The sequence below is a fragment of the Oncorhynchus masou genome, chromosome 16, assembly GCF_036934945.1.
Source record: "Oncorhynchus masou masou isolate Uvic2021 chromosome 16, UVic_Omas_1.1, whole genome shotgun sequence".
Lineage (NCBI taxonomy): Eukaryota > Metazoa > Chordata > Actinopteri > Salmoniformes > Salmonidae > Oncorhynchus > Oncorhynchus masou.
Genome location: NC_088227.1, coordinates 42,039,552 through 42,063,245, shown reverse-complemented (window position 1 = coordinate 42,063,245; position 23,694 = coordinate 42,039,552). Strand labels below are relative to the sequence as shown.

Sequence of the window (23,694 nt, the reverse complement as noted above, 5' to 3'; positions counted from 1 at the left end):
GACGATCAAGTAACTTACCAATTGATGGCTAAGTTTTGTATTCAAGTCCTCTTCAACACTTGCGGACTGCACGACAATGCGAGGTAGGCTCTGAGGGAGAGGCTAAAGATGAGAACATACGTTAAAAGTTCAATCAGAGATGTTTCACAGAGTATACGACAGTTCAATCAATCATAGATGTCATTACAGAAAACAGGCTCAAGAGCTCTTCCAGCCGCTGATCTAGGGACAGTATCCAGATTCCAGCCTCTGATCTAGGGACAGTATACAGATTCCAGCCTCTGATCTAGGGACAGTATACAGATTCCAGCCTCTGATCTAGGGACAGTATACAGATTCCAGCCTCTGATCTAGGGACAGTATACAGATTACAGCCTCTGATCTAGGGACAGTATACAGATTCCAGCCTCTGATCTAGGGACAATATACAGATTCCAGCCTCTGATCTAGGGACAGTATCCAGATTCCTGTCCCTTTTCTATTAAATCATCCTCCATTCTGTCCTGCTCAAAACGCTGGAAATGAAATAAAGAATGATAAAGGCCATAACCACTAGGTAGCCTAGTGGTTAGAGCGCTGGACGAGTAACCGAAACATGTGCAAGATCGGATCCACTATTCTGTCGTTCTGCCCCTGAACAGGCAGTTAACCCACTGTTCCTAGGCCGTCATTGAAAATAAGAATTTGTTATGAATTTACTTTTTACTTGTTTTGTTTTTTACAGCTAAACATTCCAAAGCCCTGTCTCCTCAGATAAGGGAAAGTAGAGGCCAGGTGAGAAAAGACACAAAGCAGATCAGCTGCAACAGCACAATCGCAATTCTAGAATCATAGTCAGAAAATGAGAGGTGATTGTTTTCTGATGTCTTGCTTGAAAGATGCTATTTTCGGCAGCAGGAGAAGAACCTTACTGAGGTCATAGTCAGCAGGTCAAACAGAACTACCCTGTCATCCTCTGGCTATCTCCTGTCCACTGCACCACTCCTTCACACCGCTGGAGAATATTCCCATTCAGAGACTATCACAGGTACTGTAAATTAATATTTTGAAGATAAAAATACACAAAGCAGAGTACTAATGGTCAATAGGGAAAATAGTTCAACAGGTGTTTAGAATGTGTGGAATGTTGGTCCTGAACTCAGAGCTACGTGTTCTACATTTTTGTTGGTCTATACATTGAGTCTGGAGCAGGATACTTGTTATTTGGCCATTGGCTCAGTTGTACTGCAAGGCCTTCTGATTGGTCAACCGCAGGCTAGGGTGGGGTGGTGTGGGGGGGGGGGGGGGGTATTAATGGCATCCTGTTCCTTTGTTCTGTGGAGAAAAACTGAGGACAGGGAAGACTGAACATCTACCTCCTAGCATAATAATTTGTCCTTTTCAAATAAATCTATTTTTCTCCCCCTGATTTGCTTTGGGGTTTGTGTTATTGAATAACTGCTAACGCTAGTATAACAACAGATGGCCGCTTCACATAGAGCAGGTTACGAAATGTGTGAGATAATGTGAATGTTGGTTATATATATAGTGTTTATGGGCAGCATGTGTTTTCTGTTGCTCTGAATGAAGCATATGCTATAAATAAGAACTGACCACAAAGCAGATGTTACTGTTAAAAGGTAGCAAATATGTTCAGCAGTAGTGTAAATACTTGCTGGCAGATAGGGGTCTGGTCTATGAACTGACCAGAGATCAGTAGTGTTATTAGTTTAGTACTTTACCTGCTGTGGGACATGGGTCAGGTCTCTCTTCTCCTCCCTGGTTGGGAACAGGGACTTTAGCAGTTTAGGGACAGGAGGAACCAGAGCCTTGACTGGGGAGAAATAAGAGGTAGCAGGAGCATACCGTGAGAGACCTGGAGAGGGTAAGCAGAGGAAAGAGGGAGGGATAGAAAGAAGAGAAGGAGGAGGAGGGTACGAGAAGGGAGGACGAGGAGGAAGAGGAGAAATAAGAGGTAGCAGGAGCATACCGTGAGAGACCTGGAGAGGGTAAGCAGAGGAAAGAGGGAGGGACAGAAAGAAGAGAAGGAGGAGGAGGGTACGAGAAGGGAGGACGAGGAGGAAGAGGAGAAATAAGAGGTAGCAGGAGCATACCGTGAGAGACCTGGAGAGGGTAAGCAGAGGAAAGAGGGAGGGACAGAAAGAAGAGAAGGAGGAGGAGGGTACGAGAAGGGAGGACGAGGAGGAAGAGGAGAAATAAGAGGTAGCAGGAGCATACCGTGAGAGACCTGGAGAGGGTAAACAGAGGAAAGAGGGAGGGACAGAAAGAAGAGAAGGAGGAGGAGGGGACCAGAAGGGAGGACGAGGAGGAAGAGGAGAAATAAGAGGTAGCAGGAGCATACCGTGAGAGACCTGGAGAGGGTAAACAGAGGAAAGAGGGAGGGACAGAAAGAAGAGAAGGAGGGTACGAGAAGGGAGGACGAGGAGGAAGAGGAGGAATAAGAGGTAGCAGGAGCATACCGTGAGAGACCTGGAGAGGGTAAACAGAGGAAAGAGGGAGGGACAGAAAGAAGAGAAGGAGGGTACGAGAAGGGAGGACGAGGAGGAAGAGGAGGAATAAGAGGTAGCAGGAGCATACCGTGAGAGACCTGGAGAGGGTAAACAGAGGAAAGAGGGAGGGACAGAAAGAAGAGAAGGAGGAGGAGGGGACGAGAAGGGAGGACGAGGAGGAAGGAGGTACGGGGAGGGATGAGGAGGAAGAGGAGGAAGAGGAAGAAATGGAATAAGAGGAGGAAAAGAAAGAAACAGGACGGATCTGATAGATTAACCAACAGATGAAACCACAGAAACAGAAGACAGATCTAATAGATGAACAGATGAGCAGCACTAGTGACAGTTCTAAATGAAGAAAAGGTTAGCGATAGCGATCATTAGCCCTGACGTAACAGAGGCAGCACTAGCAGCACTAGTGACAGTTGTAAATGAAGAAAAGGTTAGCGATAGCGATCATTAGCCCTGACGTAACAGAGGCAGCACTAGCAGCACTAGTGACAGTTCTAAATGAAGAAAAGGTTAGCGATAGCGATCATTAGCCCTGACGTAACAGAGGCAGCACTAGCAGCACTAGTGACAGTTCTAAATGAAGAAAAGGTTAGCGATAGCGATCATTAGCCCTGACGTAACAGAGGCAGCACTAGCAGCACTAGTGACAGTTCTAAATGAAGAAAAGGTTAGCGATAGCGATCATTAGCCCTGACGTAACAGAGGCAGCACTAGCAGCACTAGTGACAGTTCTAAATGAAGAAAAGGTTAGCGATAGCGATCATTAGCCCTGACGTAACAGAGGCAGCACTAGCAGCACTAGTGACAGTTCTAAATGAAGAAAAGGTTAGCGATAGCGATCATTAGCCCTGACGTAACAGAGGCAGCACTAGCAGCACTAGTGACAGTTCTAAATGAAGAAAAGGTTAGCGATAGCGATCATTAGCCCTGACGTAACAGAGGCAGCACTAGCAGCACTAGTGACAGTTCTAAATGAAGAAAAGGTTAGCGATAGCGATCATTAGCCCTGACGTAACAGAGGCAGCACTAGCAGCACTAGTGACAGTTCTAAATGAAGAAAAGGTTAGCGATAGCGATCATTAGCCCTGACGTAACAGAGGCTTGTTGTTCTCACTCGTCTCAGGGTGGATGTTCTGGACCAGAGGCGGAGCGGAGCTAGGCAGGGTGCGTCTGGAGTTGGACGGTGAGGAGAACACTGACAGGTCCTGGTTACTCTCTGACCAGCCCTGAGGAGACGAGAAGCAGACATTATCTACATAGATTGTTAGATATTTTTTATTGTATTGTTGTAACAACAACAACAACAAAAAATTGTAATTGTTCAAACTGTTTATCTTATGTTGTCAATTCTGCTTCATAGTCAAATTAAACTATAGGTGAAACTAGGGGCTGAAAATATGGGCTGTGTGCTTGGGGACGTCTATACGCATTTCAAACTGAAAATATAGCTGCAAGCAGCATTAAACGGGGTTCACAGAATGACAAAAAGGACACAAGATCAGTTGGATAACAAAACAAGTACTATAATGTAGGAACTATTTCACATTGTTTGTCTGCATAATATAACCCTAACATTCATTTGCATGAGACAAAGTCCACTTGATCAAGAGTTATTGCTCTCGTATCCTATAGTGCCACAGGGGGTCAATGATCTCTATAGCACCACCAACTGGTCTGGGGTCAATGATCTCTACAGCGCCATCAACTGGTCTGGGGTCAATGATCTCTACAGCGCCATCAACTGGTCTGGGGTCAATGACCTCTATAGCGCCACCAACTGGTCTGGGGTCAATGACCTCTATAGCGCCACCAACTGGTCTGGGGTCAATGAGCTCTACAGCGCCACCAACTGGTCTGGGGTCAATGAGCTCTGCAGTGCCACCAACTGGTCTGGGGTCAATGACCTCTATAGCGCCACCAACTGGTCTGGGGTCAATGACCTCTATAGCGCCACCAACTGGTCTCGGGTCAATGACCTCTATAGCGCCACCAACTGGTCTGGGGTCAATGACCTCTATAGCGCCACCAACTGGTCTGGTGTCAATGAGCTCTGCAGCGCCACCAACTGGTCTGGGGTCAATGACCTCTACAGCGCCACCAACTGGTCTGGGGTCAATGACCTCTACAGCGCCACCAACTGGTCTGGGGTCAATGACCTCTATAGCGCCACCAACTGGTCTGGGGTCAATGACCTCTATAGCGCCACCAACTGGTCTGGGGTCAATGACCTCTACAGCGCCACCAACTGGTCTGGGGTCAATGACCTCTACAGCGCCACCAACTGGTCTGGGGTCAATGAGCTCTATAGCGCCACCAACTGGTCTGGGGTCAATGAGCTCTATAGCGCCACCAACTGGTCTGGGGTCAATGAGCTCTATAGCGCCACCAACTGGTCTGGGGTCAATGAGCTCTATAGCGCCACCAACTGGTCTGGTGTCAATGACCTCTATAGCGCCACCAACTGGTCTGGTGTCAATGACCTCTATAGCGCCACCAACTGGTCTGGTGTCAATGACCTCTATAGCGCCACCAACTGGTCTGGGGTCAATGACCTCTACAGCGCCACCAACTGGTCTGGGGTCAATGAGCTCTACAGCGCCACCAACTGGTCTGGGGTCAATGAGCTCTACAGCGCCACCAACTGGTCTGGGGTCAATGAGCTCTACAGCGCCACCAACTGGTCTGGGGTCAATGAGCTCTACAGCGCCACCAACTGGTCTCGGGTCAATGAGCTCTACAGCGCCACCAACTGGTCTGGGGTCAATGAGCTCTACAGCGCCACCAACTGGTCTGGGGTCAATGACCTCTATAGCGCCACCAACTGGTCTGGGGTCAATGACCTCTATAGCGCCACCAACTGGTCTGGTGTCAATGACCTCTATAGCGCCACCAACTGGTCTGGGGTCAATGACCTCTATAGCGCCACCAACTGGTCTGGTGTCAATGACCTCTATAGCGCCACCAACTGGTCTGGGGTCAATGACCTCTATAGCGCCACCAACTGGTCTGGTGTCAATGACCTCTATAGCGCCACCAACTGGTCTGGGGTCAATGAGCTCTGCAGCGCCACCAACTGGTCTGGGGTCAATGAGCTCTGCAGCGCCACCAACTGGTCTGGTGTCAATGAGCTCTATAGCGCCACCAACTGGTCTGGGGTCAATGAGCTCTATAGCGCCACCAACTGGTCTGGTGCAGTCATCTAAGGATGCAGTGACTGTATATCCACACAGCTGAATGCATCAGTGTTATTTTAACTCTTTAGGGACTATTGTGATGAGCAGGGGTGAAAGTCAATTGAATTTTTTCCCAATAGGGGACCTCGTGTGCACACGCATCCGAAAAATGTAGGGCAGCAGAACGGTCCTGTACATTCTGCCGCCCTAGGCGAGATAAAATTGCCCCCCCCCCCCCCATCCCATCCCCACTAGAATAGAATACAGCAGGGGTCGGCAATAGGTTTGGCAGAACAGAACAGCAGCCCAATTCAGCTTGTATAATAGGCCCGAATCAGTGCCATTACTTTAGACCAAAGTTACTCATGGCCGCTAGTTTGTGTGTGTCAAGTTAGGAAAAATAAGGTACCAATCTGGAGTTATTTGACCATGTCAACAAAAATGATTAAACTAGAGAATAACCATAGCTTTGCTGTGAACCCCTAATGAGAGGTCACTGTGTAGTTAGTTCCCTTAAGGATAAGCACCTTTAGTAAATCCGCTTTCTCCGTGAGAGCTTCCCATGTCTGGAATACACTGCCATCAGACACACACAACTGCACACTTTCACAAAATGTATGAAGACATGGCTAAAGGTCAATCAGATTTGTGATCATAATCCCTAGCTGTGTGTTGCCGCTTTCCATGTTGTCTGTTGTCTGTAGCTTGTGAGGTGTGGAAACACTTTGTTGCTTTTATGAAATTTGTCTTGCTGCTCTGTCTGTATGCTTCGTCTTGCTTGTCCTATGTTGCTCTGTGTGTGCTCACTGCTCAAGGATTGTCTATATTGTAATTGTTTTTAATATCCTGCCCAGGGACTGCGGTTGAAAATTAGCCGGCTGGCTAAAACCGGCACTTTTACTGAAACGTTGATTAATGTGCACTGTCCCTGTAAAAAATAAAAATAAACTCAAACTCAATAAAAACACATTTATCAAGGTAAGTCATTAAGAACAATAAGGAAGTTGGTTAAAGACTCACCTTGTTGTCATCTGGCCTGTGATTGGAGGACAGATCCTGTCTGCTCCAGGATCCTGACAGCTAGGTGGTGGTTGAAATCAGAATGAGATCAGCATGGAACATGTTACTAGGACAGGCTGTCGTAGGTGTTACTGGTTAACTAACTAACTAACTAACTAAAGACAAAATTCTAAAATAAGTTAATATTTTCTAGAAATAGGCATGGAATAATTGATGAGAATAGCTTATGCAGGTGCTTCTACACCTGCATTGCTTGCTGTTTTGGGGGTTTTAGGCTGGGTTTCTGTACAGCACTTTGAGACATCAGCTGATGTAAAAAAGGGCTTTATAAATACATTTGATTTGAACGCCTCAGTTGACCAATCAGTAACAGGCAGGATGTTATGGGTTGGAGTAATCAGTGAACGATAGGGAGACCATGTGATGTAGATTCTTACCCGGTTCACGTTAGGAGAGCTGAGAGCACGACTTGGAGACTTGGCCTTGACAGACAACTTCTCCTTTACTGCTACTTCCTGCACAGACACAGACAGACAAAGACCCAGACAGACAAAGACCCAGACAGACAAAGACCCAGACAGACAAAGACCCAGACAGACAAAGACCCAGACAGACAAAGACCCAGACAGACAAAGACCCAGACAGACAAAGGCACAGACAGACAAAGGCACAGACAGACAAAGGCACAGACAGACAAAGGCACAGACAGACAAAGGCACAGACAGACAAAGGCACAGACAGACAAAGACACAGACAGACAAAGACAGACAGACAAAGACAGACAGACAAAGACAGACAGACAGAGACACAGACATACAGACAGACAAAGACACAGACAGACAAAGACACAGACAGACACAGACACACAAAGACACAGACACAGACAGACACAGACAGACAGACAGACAGACAGACAGACAGACAGACAGACAGACAGACAGACAGACAGACAGACACAGACAGACACAGACAGACAAAGACAGACAAAGACAGACAAAGACACAGACAGACACAGACAGACAGACAGACAAAGACACAGACAGACACAGACAGACAAAGACAGACAAAGACACAGACAGACAGACAGACAGACAGACAAAGACAGACAAAGACACAGACAGACAGACAGACAGACAAAGACACAGACACACAAAGACACAAAGACAGACAAAGACAGACAAAGACAGACAAAGACACAGACAGACACAGACAGACAGACAAAGACACACAAAGACAGACAAAGACAGACAAAGACAGACAAAGACAGACAAAGACAGATAAAGACACAGACAGACACAGACAGACAGACAAAGACAGACACAGACAGGCGGTTTATGTTACGTAAGAGTTGAGTATATGTACTATTGTGTGTGTGCGTGTTGTCTGTGTGTGTGCGTGTTGTCTGTGTGTGTGTGCGTGTTGTCTGTGTGCGTTTGCGTGTTGTCTGTGTGCGTGTGCGTGTTGTCTGTGTGCGTGTGCGTGTTGTCTGTGTGCGTGTGCGTGTTGTCTGTGTGCGTGTGCGTGTTGTCTGTGTGCGTGTTGTCTGTGTGCGTGTGCGTGTGGTCTGTGTGTGTGTGTGCTGTCTGTGTGTGTGTGCGTGCTGTCTGTGTGTGTGCGTGCTGTCTGTGTGTGTGCGTGCTGTCTGTGTGTGTGCGTGCTGTCTGTGTGTGTGCGTGCTGTCTGTGTGTGTGCGTGCTGTCTGTGTGTGTGCGTGCTGTCTGTGTGCGTGCGTGCTGTCTGTGTGCGTGCTGTCTGTGTGTGTGCGTGTTGTCTGTGTGTGTGCGTGTGGACCTGTCGTAGTCGGTCCAGGGTGAGTATATTCTCCACAGCCAGGACACTGCGGAGGTACTTCTCTATGGCAGCCTCACTGTCCCCTGACTGGACATCCTGAACATCAACACTGGCTGCTAGTCTGGCCAGCATCTCTCTGTCCTCTGGACCCTGGACATGCTGGAGGAGGAGGAGACTGAGATCAGTGTTGGCCTTTTGGAAGAGAGATCCGCAAGCTATGGTCCTTCATGTGTCAGGGAAAACCACAGTCTTTCTTCCTAAGAGGACCACTTCCAGTAAAACTAGCACTTAAGAAATCACTGGTCAGCTAACTGGCAGAGGGACTGGTCAGCTCACTGGCAGAGGGACTGGTCAGCTCACTGGCAGAGGGACTGGTCAGCTCACTGGCAGAGGGACTGGTCAGCTAACTGCAGAGGGACTGGTCAGCTCACTGGCAGAGGGACTGGTCAGCTCACTGGCAGAGGGACCGGTCAGCTCACTGGCAGAGGGACCGGTCAGCTCACTGGCAGAGGGACCGGTCAGCTCACTGGCAGAGGGACCGGTCAGCTCACTGGCAGAGGGACCGGTCAGCTCACTGGCAGAGGGACCGGTCAGCTCACTGGCAGAGGGACCGGTCAGCTCACTGGCAGAGGGACCGGTCAGCTCACTGGCAGAGGGACCGGTCAGCTCACTGGCAGAGGGACCGGTCAGCTCACTGGCAGAGGGACCGGTCAGCTCACTGGCAGAGGGACCGGTCAGCTCACTGGCAGAGGGACCGGTCAGCTCACTGGCAGAGGGACCGGTCAGCTCACTAGCAGAGGGACCGGTCAGCTCACTAGCAGAGGGACCGGTCAGCTCACTAGCAGAGGGACCAGTCAGCTCACTAGCAGAGGGACCAGTCAGCTCACTAGCAGAGGGACCGGTCAGCTCACTAGCAGAGGGACCGGTCAGCTCACTAGCAGAGGGACTGGTCAGCTCACTAGCAGAGGGACCGGTCGGAAGTTGCAAACCACTGCCATAGATAATGCATACAGAGATTGGCAAACTGAGATAGAATAGCTTATGGGTGTCATGTTGTCATCGATTGTTCCTCGCTCACCCCAGGGATGTTGGAGACGATCTCGAAGGTGACTCCACAACCAGGGATGGTGCTGCGATGAGACATCCTCTTCAACAGACTCTGACCCCAACCCTGATATATTACCATGATATTAAAACCCAACTATGGCCAATGTCGTTACATCATACAAAACCATTGCTGTAGGCTGGATACTAATAATTATACCCAGAAATGAATAAAGATGATTTTTTTTAAATTAATGCTAAAAAAACATGTACAGCTGTATCTTACAGGAGGAGAAACTTAGCAGGATTCTGACCTGTATTCCGGTGTGTGTGTGTGTGTGTGTGTGTGTGTGTCTCTCTCCCTCCTACCTGTCGTCCAGCTAGGTTGACACAGATTCGTTTTCGGAGGACCAGGTGCATGTTAGCAGGGTGAGAGAGTTGAACTACGACCCTGACGATCAGGTACACCCTGAGGTCAGCTGACACACTGCGACTCAGCTGGGGACAGTTATGTACCGTAGAGTCCCACGACGCCTCTGCACCAACCTGGGAGGTGAAAAAGGTGTGTACTTGGTGTAAGGAAAATTGTAATGTTTGAGCTATTCTTATAACTAATTTCTATATTATATTCATGTGCTGTTCTATAAACCAATTTCTATGTTCTTGCAAGTGGCTGACTGTACGAATCACACCTGTCAGTAGCTGGCAGGAGGACCAGACGTTGTTTTGAGAACGAATGACCGTGTTTTGAGAACAAAAGAAAGTTATCTCAGTTTTAAGATCTCAGCTTAGAAAGAGGAAAGAGGTCTCGGTCCGTCACGTGGTATGAACCAGTCTCGGTCCGTCACATGGTATGAACCAGTCTCGGGTCCGTCAAGTGGTATGAACCAGTCTCGGTCAGTCACATGGTATGAACCAGTCTCGGTCCGTCACATGGTATGAACCAGTCTCGGTCCGTCACGTGGTATGAACCAGTCTCGGTCCGTCACATGGTATGAACCAGTCTCGGTCCGTCACATGGTATGAACCAGTCTCGGTCAGTCACATGGTATGAACCAGTCTCGGTCAGTCACGTGGTATGAACCAGTCTCGGTCAGTCACGTGGTATGAACCAGTCTCGGTCCGTCACGTGGTATGAACCAGTCTCGGTCAGTCACATGGTATGAACCAGTCTCGGTCCGTCACATGGTATGAACCAGTCTCGGTCCGTCACGTGGTATGAACCAGTCTCGGTCCGTCACGTGGTATGAACCAGTCTCGGTCCGTCACATGGTATGAACCAGTCTCGGTCAGTCACATGGTATGAACCAGTCTCGGTCAGTCACATGGTATGAACCAGTCTCGGTCAGTCACGGCTTCCTTTCCTGTGGTGGTCCTCGTGAGAGACAGTTTCATCATAGCGTTTGATGGTTTTGCGACTGCACTTCAAGAAACTTGACATTTTCTGGATTGCCTGACCTTCATGTCTTAAAGTAATGGACTGTCGTTTCGCTTTGCTTATTTGACCTGTTCTTTCCATAATATGGACTTTATTTACCAAATAGGGCTATCTTCTGTATACCCCCCTACCATGTCACAACACAACTGACTGGCTCAAATGCATTAAGGAAAGAAATTCCACAAATTAACTTTTAACAAGGCACACCTGTTAATTGAAATGCATTCCAGGTGACTACCTCATGAAGCTAGTTGAGAGAATGCCAATAGTGTGCAAAGCTGTCATCAAGGCAAAGGGTGGCAATTTGAAGAATCTCAAATATTTGGTTACAACATGATTCCATATGTGTTATTTAGTAGTTGTGATGTCTTCACTATTATTCTAAAAAGTAGAAAACAGTAGAAATATAGAAAAACCTTTGAATGAGTAGGTTTTCTAAAACTTTTGACCGGAAGATATGTAAGACAGCTGGTGGGACAGCCCCGGGAGAGTTCTGACAGACGTGTACTATGGTGACAGACGTGTACCATGTAAGACAGCTGGTGGGACAGCCCCGGGAGAGTTCTGACAGACGTGTACTATGGTGACAGACGTGTACCATGTAAGACAGCTGGTGGGACAGCCCTGGGAGAGTTCTGACAGACGTGTACTATGGTGACAGACGTGTACTATGTAAGACAGCTGGTGGGACAGCCCCGGGAGAGTTCTGACAGACGTGTACTATGGTGACAGACGTGTACTATGTAAGACAGCTGGTGGGACAGCCCCGAGAGAGTCCTGACAGACGTGTACTATGTGAGACAGCCCTGGGAGAGTCCTGACAGACGTGTACTATGTAAGACAGCTGGTGGGACAGCCCTGGGAGAGTTCTGACAGACGTGTACTATGGTGACAGACGTGTACCATGGTGCATTGAGTTGGTTGGAACCTCTCCAGCACGCTGACAAATAAACAAGGATTCATTTAACATGGACGTCCAGTGTCCTTGTGTGGAAGAATTTCCACAACATTGGTTTGCTGGAGTAGGGCTCCAGGGATAGAAAAGTGTACACTTGGTTTGCTGGAGTAGGGCTCCAGGGATAGAAAAGTGTATACTTGGTTTGCTGGAGTAGGGCTCCAGGGATAGAAAAGTGTACACTTGGTTTGCTGGAGTAGGGCTCCAGGGATAGAAAAGTGTATACTTGGTTTGCTGGAGAAGGGCTCCAGGGATAGAAAAGTGTACACTTGGTTTGCTGGAGTAGGGCTCCAGGGATAGAAAAGTGTATACTTGGTTTGCTGGAGTAGGGCTCCAGGGATAGAAAAGTGTATACTTGGTTTGCTAGAGTAGGGCTCCAGGGATAGAAAAGTGTACACTTGGTTTGATAGAACAAGCATTAAAAAGCAGTGGTTCTCAAAATATTGTCCTGTGACCGTCACAATAAACCTAACAAGTCCAAACCAGTGTTTTAATTCAACCTCTCTTTAACCAGGTTAGTCTTGCTGAGAGACCTGGACCAAGACAGCAGCATCAACAGGTCAGTTCCAGACAGACAGTCACATGACGTCCACCAGACAGTCACATGACGTCCACCAGACAGTCACATGACGTCCACCAGACAGTCACATGACGTCCACCAGACAGTCACATGACGTCCACCAGACAGTCACATGACGTCCACCAGACAGTCACATGACGTCCACCAGACAGTCACATGACGTCCACCAGACAGTCACATGACGTCCACCAGACAGTCACATGACGTCCACCAGACAGTCACATGACGTCCACCAGACAGTCACATGACGTCCACCAGACAGTCACATGACGTCCACCAGACAGTCACATGACGTCCACCAGACAGTCACATGACGTCCACCAGACAGTCACATGACGTCCACCAGACAGTCACAGGTCTCACGATTCTATATGTCTTCAGATTTGATACTGCGATTTTGTTTGCAATTTGATGTTAAACATATTGCTCACCCCGTCTGTTGCAGAAGGACAAGGAAAAGCACGAGAAAACCTGTTTCCATCAGTCGAGGAAATAAAAATGTAAACCTCAGTCTTATTTAAAAAGAAGACGGAGGTTAAACTATAAGATTAAAAAAATACCTGAATTTTGGCCCAGGTACAGACGACTAGTGCAAAGTAACGCTACTTACAGTACGTAAAAAATGAGGAAATCGATATACACTACCGTTCAAAAGTTTGGGGTCACTTAGAAATGTCCTTATTTTTGAAAGCAACTTCATTATTAAATAGTACCCGCAAAACACCAGTCTCAACGTCAACAGTGAAGAGGCGACTCTGGGATGCTGGCCTTCTAGGCAGAGTTCCTCTGTTCAGTGTTTGTGTTCTTTTTCCCATCTTAATCTTTTCTTTTTATTGGCCAGCCTGAGATATGGATTTTTCTTCGCAACTCTGCCTAGAAGGCCAGCATCCTGGATGGCACCTCTTCACTGTTGACGTTGAGACTGGTGCTTTGTGGGTACTATTTAATGAAGCTACGTCTGTTTCTCAAACTAGACACCAATGTATTTGTACTCTTGCTCAGTTCTGCACTGGGGCCTCCCCGGGGGCCTCCCCTTCTGTGAAGGAAGTAGTACACAGTGTTGGCAATTTCTCACATGGAAAAACAAGCATTTCTCAGAACAAGAATAGAATGACGAATTTCAGAAGAAAGTTATTTGTTTCTGGCCATTTTGAGCCTGTAATCGAACCCACAAATGCTGATGCTCCAGATACTCAACGAGTCTAAAGGCCAGTTTTATTGCTTCTTTAATCAGCACAACAGTTTTCAGCTGTGCTAACATAATTGCAAAATGGTTTTCTAATGATCAATTAGCCTTTTAAAATGATAAACTTGGATTAGCTAACACAACGTGCCATTGGAACACAGGAGTGATGGTTGCTGACAATGAGCCTCTGTACGCCAATGTAGATATTCCTTTTTTTATTTTTATATATTTTTTAAAATCTGCCATTTCCAGCTGAAATATTCATTTACAACATTAACAATGTCTACACTGTATTTCTGATCAATTTGATTCTATTTTAAAAATGGACAAAACAATTGATTTTCTTTTAAAAACAAGGATATTTCTAAGTGACGTCAAACGTTTGAACGGTAATGTATATTATCATTTAAAAAATGTATACTTGGGAGTCAAATATCCATGTAATATCATCCAAAAACTATATTGCAATATGTAGCTGTATGCTTTTCTCCCCCATCACTAATCAAAATGCTTCAAGTGAGACATTATCCTTCCTTCCATAAGGCAACACGACTAGTGCCATCGGGCGACAACTAGAACCAACTACATACCAACAACCTGTTCATCTATTTGTCCTTTGAACTCCTCCAGGTCCTGTAATTGTTAGCTTGGCTTGGAGGGAATTCCAAGGCCAGAACTCCTCCAGGGACACCGGGTCCTGTAGTTTTAGCTTGGCTTGGAGGGAATTACAAGGCCAGTGGGCAGAGTAGTGAAAACACTCCCCCTCCCCCCCCCCTCATAGTCTGTTCTAATGTTCATGACTGTTAGCAGAAAACAAGACTGGGATCTGAGCTTGTATATGTTTTTCGAAGAGAGGCTTGATAAAAAGGTGTTAAGTGTGAGGTTGGGTGTGACAAAGCCCACAATGCTGTGTTTGTCTCTCTATGGTCCTCACCTCTCCTCCATCGTAGTGCTTGACTATGTGCAAGTCAAAAAAGGCATCCTCATCCTCCTGGTTAAGCATGGCATCTAGACCCCCAGCCAGTGGAGCAGATGGGTTATCCTGGAAATCATCAGCTGGAGGGGGGAGAGAGGAACAATGGAACATACCACTGATGATAGTGAAGACAGGGGAGGACAGACGGAACATACCACTGATGATAGTGAAGACAGGGGATGACAGACGGAACATACCACTGATGATGGTGAAGACAGGGGAGGACAGACGGAACATACCACTGATGATGGTGAAGACAGGGGAGGACAGACGGAACATACCACTGATGATGGTGAAGACAGGGGAGGACAGACGGAACATACCACTGATGATAGTGAAGACAGGGGATGACAGTCGGAACATACCACTGATGATAGTGAAGACAGGGGATGACAGTCGGAACATACCACTGATGATAGTGAAGACGGGATGACAGACAGAACATACCACTGATGATAGTGAAGACGGGATGACAGACGGAACATACCACTGATGATAGTGAAGACAGGGGATGACAGTCGGAACATACCACTGATGATAGTGAAGACAGGGGATGACAGACAGAACATACCACTGATGATAGTGAAGACGGGATGACAGACGGAACATACCACTGATGGTGAAGACAGGGGAGGACAGACGGAACATACCACTGATGATGGTGAAGACAGGGGAGGACAGAAGGAACATACCACTGATGGTGAAGACAGGGGAGGACAGACGGAACATACCACTGATGGTGAAGACAGGGGAGGACAGACGGAACATACCACTGATGATGGTGAAGACAGGGGAGGACAGACGGAACATACCACTGATGATGGTGAAGACAGGAGAGGACAGACGGAACATACCACTGATGATGGTGAAGACAGGGGAGGACAGACGGAACATACCACTGATGGTGAAGACAGGAGAGGACAGAAGGAACAACAGAACATACCACTGATGGTGAAGACAGGGGAGGACAGACGGAACATACCACTGATGGTGAAGACAGGGGAGGACAGACGGAACATACCACTGATGGTGAAGACAGGAGAGGACAGAAGGAACAACAGAACATACCACTGATGGTGAAGACAGGGGAGGACAGACGGAACATACCACTGATGGTGAAGACAGGGGAGGACAGACGGAACATACCACTGATGGTGAAGACAGGGGAGGACAGACGGAACATACCACTGATGGTGAAGACAGGGGAGGACAGACGGAACATACCACTGATGGTGAAGATAGGGGAGGACAGAAGGAACAACGGAACATACCACTGATGATGGTGAAGACAGGGGAGGACAGACGGAACATACCACTGATGGTGAAGACAGGAGAGGACAGAAGGAACAACAGAACATACCACTGATGGTGAAGACAGGGGAGGACAGACGGAACATACCACTGATGGTGAAGACAGGGGAGGACAGACGGAACATACCACTGATGATGGTGAAGACAGGGGAGGACAGACGGAACATACCACTGATGGTGAAGACAGGGGAGGACAGACGGAACATACCACTGATGGTGAAGACAGGGGAGGACAGACGGAACATACCACTGATGATGGTGAAGACAGGGGAGGACAGACGGAACATACCACTGATGGTGAAGACAGGGGAGGACAGACGGAACATACCACTGATGGTGAAGACAGGGGAGGACAGAAGGAACATACCACTGATGGTGAAGACAGGGGAGGACAGACGGAACATACCACTGATGGTGAAGACAGGGGAGGACAGACGGAACATACCACTGATGGTGAAGACAGGGGAGGACAGACGGAACATACCACTGATGATGGTGAAGACGGGGGATGACAGACGGAACATACCACTGATGGTGAAGACAGGGGAGGACAGACGGAACATACCACTGATGGTGAAGACAGGGGAGGACAGACGGAACATACCACTGATGGTGAAGACAGGGGAGGACAGACGGAACATACCACTGATGATGGTGAAGACAGGGGAGGACAGACGGAACATACCACTGATGATGGTGAAGACAGGGGAGGACAGACGGAACATACCACTGATGATAGTGAAGACAGGGGATGACAGACAGACATACCACTGATGATGGTGAAGACAGGGGATGACAGACGGAACATACCACTGATGGTGAAGACAGGGGAGGACAGACGGAACATACCACTGATGGTGAAGACAGGGGAGGACAGACGGAACATACCACTGATGGTGAAGACAGGGGAGGACAGACGGAACATACCACTGATGGTGAAGACAGGGGAGGACAGACGGAACATACCACTGATGGTGAAGACAGGAGAGGACAGACGGAACATACCACTGATGGTGAAGACAGGGGAGGACAGACGGAACATACCACTGATGGTGAAGACAGGGGAGGACAGACGGAACATACCACTGATGGTGAAGACAGGGGAGGACAGACGGAACATACCACTGATGGTGAAGACAGGGGAGGACAGACGGAACATACCACTGATGATGGTGAAGACAGGGGAGGACAGACGGAACATACCACTGATGGTGAAGACAGGAGAGGACAGACGGAACATACCACTGATGGTGAAGACAGGGGAGGACAGACGGAACATACCACTGAGGGTGAAGATAGGGGAGGACAGACGGAACATACCACTGAGGGTGAAGACAGGGGAGGACAGACGGAACATACCACTGAGGGTGAAGACAGGGGAGGACAGACGGAACATACCACTGAGGGTGAAGACAGGGGAGGACAGACGGAACATACCACTGATGGTGAAGATAGGGGAGGACAGACGGAACATACCACTGATGGTGAAGACAGGGGAGGACAGACGGAACATACCACTGAGGGTGAAGACAGGGGAGGACAGACGGAACATACCACTGATGGTGAAGACAGGGGAGGACAGACGGAACATACCACTGATGGTGAAGACAGGGGAGGACAGACGGAACATACCACTGATGATGAAGATAGGGGAGGACAGACGGAACATACCACTGATGATGGTGAAGACAGGGGAGGACAGACGGAACATACCACTGAGGTCCAGGAAGAGAACAGGACTGTGTGCCTCCATCCCAGGAACAGGATCTCTGTGGGGAAATCAGAACACTCAGCGCACACAGCTCCAACGCACGCTAGTGACGCGGAGGTTCACTCACAACCCGCGCATCGCAGTCCCTGTGGTAGCCTAGTGGTTACAGCATTGGGCCAGTAACCCAAAGGTTGCTGGATCGAATCCCCAAGCTGACAAGGTAAACATCTGTTGTTCTGCCCCTGAACAATGCAGTTAACCCACTGTTCCCCGGGCACCGTGGATGTCGATTAAGGCAGCCCACCAGCAGCTCTCGGACTTCAGTTGGACAACTGACTAGGTATCCCCCTCTCCCTTTATCTGCGGAGTGGGCAGGTTTAGGGTTATGAAATATTGTGGCGGGCGGGTTAAATAAAGACAAGTCACATCTATAGGCTACTTTGAGAGGCGACAGGTAGCCTAGAGTGTTGGGCCAGTAGCAGGAAGGTTGCTGGGTCGAATCCCCCGAGCTGACAATGTAAAAATATATTCTTCTGCTCCTGAACAAGGCAGGCACTGTTCCCTGGTAGGCCGTCATTGTAAATAAGAATTTCTTCTTAACGGACTCGCCTAGTTAAATAAAAGGTTAATTTCAAAAGAAATTGAGATTCTTTCGTTATTCTTATCTGGCATTAGGACCTAAGCCTCAGATTCCGGGCCTAACGGTACAGCGCCAAATACACACCAACTGACAAAGTCAGGGAATATTGTCCTTTTTGTCTCAGTGGATCAACATCAGAGTTTAATTGAATAAGAGAAAAGCGAGAGAGTTGAAAATCAATGGAAGGAGGGGTCATAAAGGTAGTCTAACGTTTGGAAAGCTGTTGTGTGTGTGTGATGATTGTGAGGCGCTATACAAATTCAACAGTCAGGGACGTGGGTCTTGAAATGTGGTACGGTCAAGGGATATGTACTGTTCATGTGGGTTAAATGGAATAGTGACTGAAATCTGGACACCGACTGTAGGTCTACAACCGCTCACATATGCTGAATTCTGCAGGAGTTAATATTAACCTGACGTGCATTAAAATGATGCACCAAAATGTACATTTGACTCAGGAACCAGAATGGATAAATTTGACGTCTTCCTTTCAGCATCTTGAGAGAATGAATGTGCGGTTAGGGACCGTCTGTAAAGGTCTTATCTTTAACAGCATCATAAAGGCTGATAGAATTTCAGCAACATAAAATAGGCCTCCAAGCTAAACATAAATCTTATCAGAAACATGTTGGAAAAGTTTTCACAGCTTCTACATTTTCTTTTAAAAAATGGGTCAAACTGATGCCAATTGAAAATTTTGCACCAAAAATATTTTTTTTGTTTTTTGTTTTTATAATTGCATTTTCTCCCTGGTACCTAAACGTCTTTGCTGCGAGAGAGAAGTGGAGAAAGAGAAAACCTTTTCCGATGTCAACTAGATTGAAGTGGTGAGCAACAACCAATGACAGAAGAGAAGCTGCATGTAGGCCTATCAAATCAAATGTTACTTGTCACATGCTTCGTAAACAACAGGTGAACTAACGGTGAAACGCTTACCTATGGGTCATTTTCTAACAATGCAGAGTTAAAGATATAAAAAAATTGACTTTTAAAATAGTGACACTAGGAATAAATAGAGTGAATAATGAATAACGAGTTAAAAAATATATAATTTCTATATACAGGGAGTGCCAGCACCACGTTGATGTGCAGCGGTACGAGGTAATTGAGGTAGCCTTCAGAAAGTATTCACACCCCTTGAATTGTTGTTCCAAATTATGTTGTTACAAAGTGGGATTAAAATGTCTCATTTTTTTGTCAAAATATCTACACAAAATAATCCCAAAAAATTTGAACATTTGTAAAAACAACAAAATAAAAACACTAACATACCTTGGATTAGATAAGTATTCAACCCCCTACGATTACAACGATTACAGCGAAACGATCTGCATAATGTAAATCTCTAAGAGTTTTCACACAAATGGATTATGCAACGTTTGACCATTATTTTTTCCAAAATTATTAAATATTATACTCTATTATTATTATTATTATTATTATTATTCTATTCAAGCTCTGTCAAGTTGGTTGTTGATCATTGCTAGACAACCATTGTCAGGTCTTGCCATAGATTTTCAAGCAGACTTAAGTCAAACCTGTAATTTGGCCACTCAGGAACATTCACAGTCTTCTTGGAAAGCAACTCCAGTGTAGATTTGGCCTTGTGTTTTAGGTTATTGTCCTGCTGAAAGGTGAATTCATCTCCCAGTGTCTGGTGGAAAGCAGACTGAACCACTGAACTGGTTTTTCTCTAGGATTCTGACTGAGCTTTGCTCTATTCCGTTTCTTTTTCCATCCTGAAAAACTCCCCAGTCCCTAACGATTACACTCATACCCATAACATGATGCAGCCACCACTATGCTAAAAAACATGGAGAGTGGTACTCAGTAATGTGTTGTTTGCCCCAAACATAACACTTTGTATTCAGGACAAAAAGTGAAATGCTTTGCCCAATTTTTTTGCAGTGTTACTTTAGGGCCTTGTTGCAAACAGGATGCATGTTTTGGAATATTTATATTCTGTACAGGCTTCCTTCTTTTCACTGTCAATTAGGTTAGTATTGTGGAGTAACAGTTTTAATTTTAATTTCACTATGTGCAAAGCTGTCAGAGGGTGGCTACTTTGAAGTATCTCAAATATATTTTGATTTGTTTAACACTTTTTTGGTTACTACATGATTCCATATGTGTTATTTCAATGTGTTGATGTCTTCACTATTATTCTACAATGTAGAAAATATAAAGAAAAACCCTTGAATGAGTAGGCGTGTCCAAACTTTTGACTGGTACTGTATGTCTGAAATTAGTTTTGATTTGGAATGCACAAACTGAAATGGTCCACCCACACAGACAGCGTGATGAAGAAGGCGCAGCAGCGCCTCTTCAACCTCAGGAGGCTGAAGAAATTTGGCTATTCACCAAAAACACTCAAACTTCCACAGATGCACAATCGAGAGCATCCTATCGGGTTGTATCACCGCCTGGTATGGCAACTGCTCCTCCCACAACCGCAAGGCTCTCCAGAGGGTAGTGAGGTCTGCACAACACATCACTGGGGGCAAACTACCTGCCCTCCAGGACAACTACACCACCCGATGTCACAGGAAGGCCAAAAAGATCATCAAGGACAACAACCACCCAAGCCACTGCCTGTTCACCCCGCTATCATCCAGAAGGCGAGGTCAGTACAGGTGCATCAAAGCTGGGACCGAGAGACTGAAAAACAGCTTCTATCTCAAGGCCATCAGACTGTTAAACAGCCATCACTAACATTGAGTGGCTGCTGCCAACATACTGACTCATCTCTAGCCACTTTAATAAGGACAAAATTGATGTAATAAATGTATCTCTTGCCACTTTAAACAATGCCACTTTATATTATGTTTACATACTCTACATTACTCGTCTCATATGTGTCATGACGTTGGCCTCTTTGGGTATAGCAAGCCCATCCCCCTCTGCCTGCCTCCCCCTTGCCTCCTTCAACTAGGCTGCTGTGGTCAGAGAGACGTCGTAAATTCCTGAGGATCTCCTCATGGACACACAGTATAGAGAGAGTAGATTTTCACAGAGGACAAAGGAAATCCTTCCACCTCACAGAACTCGAGGTACGAACAAATTTCATGTTCCAGAGAAAGTATAGAAGATCGGTGAAGAATCCAGCTACAAACTGATCCGTTTGTTACAACTTGGGGAAGCTCATGGGAGACGTTGTGGCCACATTACCATAACGCTGTTTATATAATAGCCTCAGATATGAGGTTTACATCTAATTGTTGTATAAGATGAATGAGTTAGTATGATACTGTTTGAATAAATATGTACTATGATTTTGGACTGTTTAATGAAGAAAAATACAATTCACTTTTGATTTGAACTAAATCAGAGGACCGCCCCTGAGCCCAGTTAGGGTCAGACATCCTGGGGACAGCCCTTTTCGGCCCTTCCGAATAAAACCCCCACTCGGGTTTTCGATCAGCAGACCGAGCTTACCTCAATTACGAGATGGCTAAAGGTTGCAGACCATGTTTTACTCCATTAGGAGGGACAAAGGTTGTAGACCATTGCTGAATCTTTTAACCATACCACGTGGTTAAACTCTTAGACTATCGATACCGACAGAATAAGAACAAGTCTTTGATATTAATTACTTGTCTGCACCTAGGAATTCGGTATCATTGAACGTGAAGTACGACAACCGCCGAAACACCCATTCTATAACGAATGTCACTCTGAACTATCCCCTCTTACCACAACTGAGAGAGAGAGAGAGAGAGAGAGAGAGAGAGAGAGAGAGAGAGACGGAAAATTCTACAAAAGAAACAGACTTCCTAGTTAATTACATTTACATGATTAATCAGTCTAATCGCGTAATACTAATTACAGAGAATCTTTGATAAACTATAAGTCTTCAGTTTAATGAGAGTAAAGACACGACATATGTATATACTGTACTCTATACCATATACAGCATCTTGCCTACGCCGTTCTATACCATCGCTCATTCATATTTTTTTATGTACATATGCTTATTCATTCCTTTACACTTGTGTGTGTCTAAGGTAGTTGTTGTGAAATAGTTAGGTTAGATTACTTGTTAGATATTACTGCATGGTCGGAACTAGAAGCACAAGCATTTCGCTACACTCGCATTAACATCTGCTAACCATGTGTATGTGACCATGATGTATAACATTAACATCTGCTAACCATGTGTATGTGACCATTAACATCTGCTAACCATGTGTATGTGACCATGATGTACAACATTAACATCTGCTAACCATGTGTATGTGACCATGATGTATAACATTAACATCTGCTAACCATGTGTATGTGACCATGATGTACAACATTAACATCTGCTAACCATGTGTATGTGACCATGATGTACAACATTAACATCTGCTAACCATGTGTATGTGACCATGATGTACAACATTAACATCTGCTAACCATGTGTATGTGACCATGATGTACAACATTAACATCTGCTAACCATGTGTATGTGACCATGATGTATAACATTAACATCTGCTAACCATGTGTATGTGACCATGATGTATAACATTAACATCTGCTAACCATGTGTATGTGACCATGATGTATAACATTAACATCTGCTAACCATGTGTATGTGACCATGATGTACAACATTAACATCTGCTAACCATGTGTATGTGACCATGATCTACAACATTAACATCTGCTAACCATGTGTATGTGAACCATGATGTATAACATTAACATCTGCTAACCATGTGTATGTGACCATTAATATCTGCTAACCATGTGTTTGTGACCATGATGTATAACATTAACATCTGCTAACCATGTGTATGTGACCATTAATATCTGCTAACCATGTGTTTGTGACCATGATGTATAACATTAACATCTGCTAACCATGTGTATGTGACCATTAACATCTGCTAACCATGTGTATGTGACCATGATGTACAACATTAACATCTGCTAACCATGTGTATGTGACCATTAACATCTGCTAACCATGTGTATGTGACCATTAATATCTGCTAACCATGTGTTTGTGACCATGATGTATAACATTAACATCTGCTAACCATGTGTATGTGACCATGATGTATAACATTAACATCTGCTAACCATGTGTATGTGACCATTAACATCTGCTAACCATGTGTATGTGACCATTAACATCTGCTAACCATGTGTATGTGACCATTAACATCTGCTAACCATGTGTATGTGACCATGATGTACAACATTAACATCTGCTAACCATGTGTATGTGACCATGATGTATAACATTAACATCTGCTAACCATGTGTATGTGACCATGATGTATAACATTAACATCTGCTAACCATGTGTATGTGACCATGATGTATAACATTAACATCTGCTAACCATGTGTATGTGACCATGATGTACAACATTAAC

General features: G+C 46.0%; 1 protein-coding gene across 1 annotated transcript in view; it reads right to left on the bottom strand.

Moving 5' to 3' along the window:
• The window catches only part of LOC135557964 (kinesin-like protein KIF13B), an 84,265-nt gene that overhangs the window by 6,712 nt on the left and 53,859 nt on the right, over positions 1–23,694 (bottom strand). Inside the window, exons 30-39 of the mRNA XM_064991701.1 lie at positions 17,689–17,744; positions 14,623–14,744; positions 9,899–10,075; positions 9,564–9,656; positions 8,486–8,644; positions 7,132–7,209; positions 6,695–6,754; positions 3,616–3,727; positions 1,722–1,813; positions 19–102 (exon numbers count right to left, since the gene is read on the bottom strand). Of these exons, the coding sequence (XP_064847773.1) occupies positions 19–102; positions 1,722–1,813; positions 3,616–3,727; positions 6,695–6,754; positions 7,132–7,209; positions 8,486–8,644; positions 9,564–9,656; positions 9,899–10,075; positions 14,623–14,744; positions 17,689–17,744 (1,033 nt within the window). The remainder of the gene's footprint in view (positions 1–18; positions 103–1,721; positions 1,814–3,615; positions 3,728–6,694; positions 6,755–7,131; positions 7,210–8,485; positions 8,645–9,563; positions 9,657–9,898; positions 10,076–14,622; positions 14,745–17,688; positions 17,745–23,694) is intronic.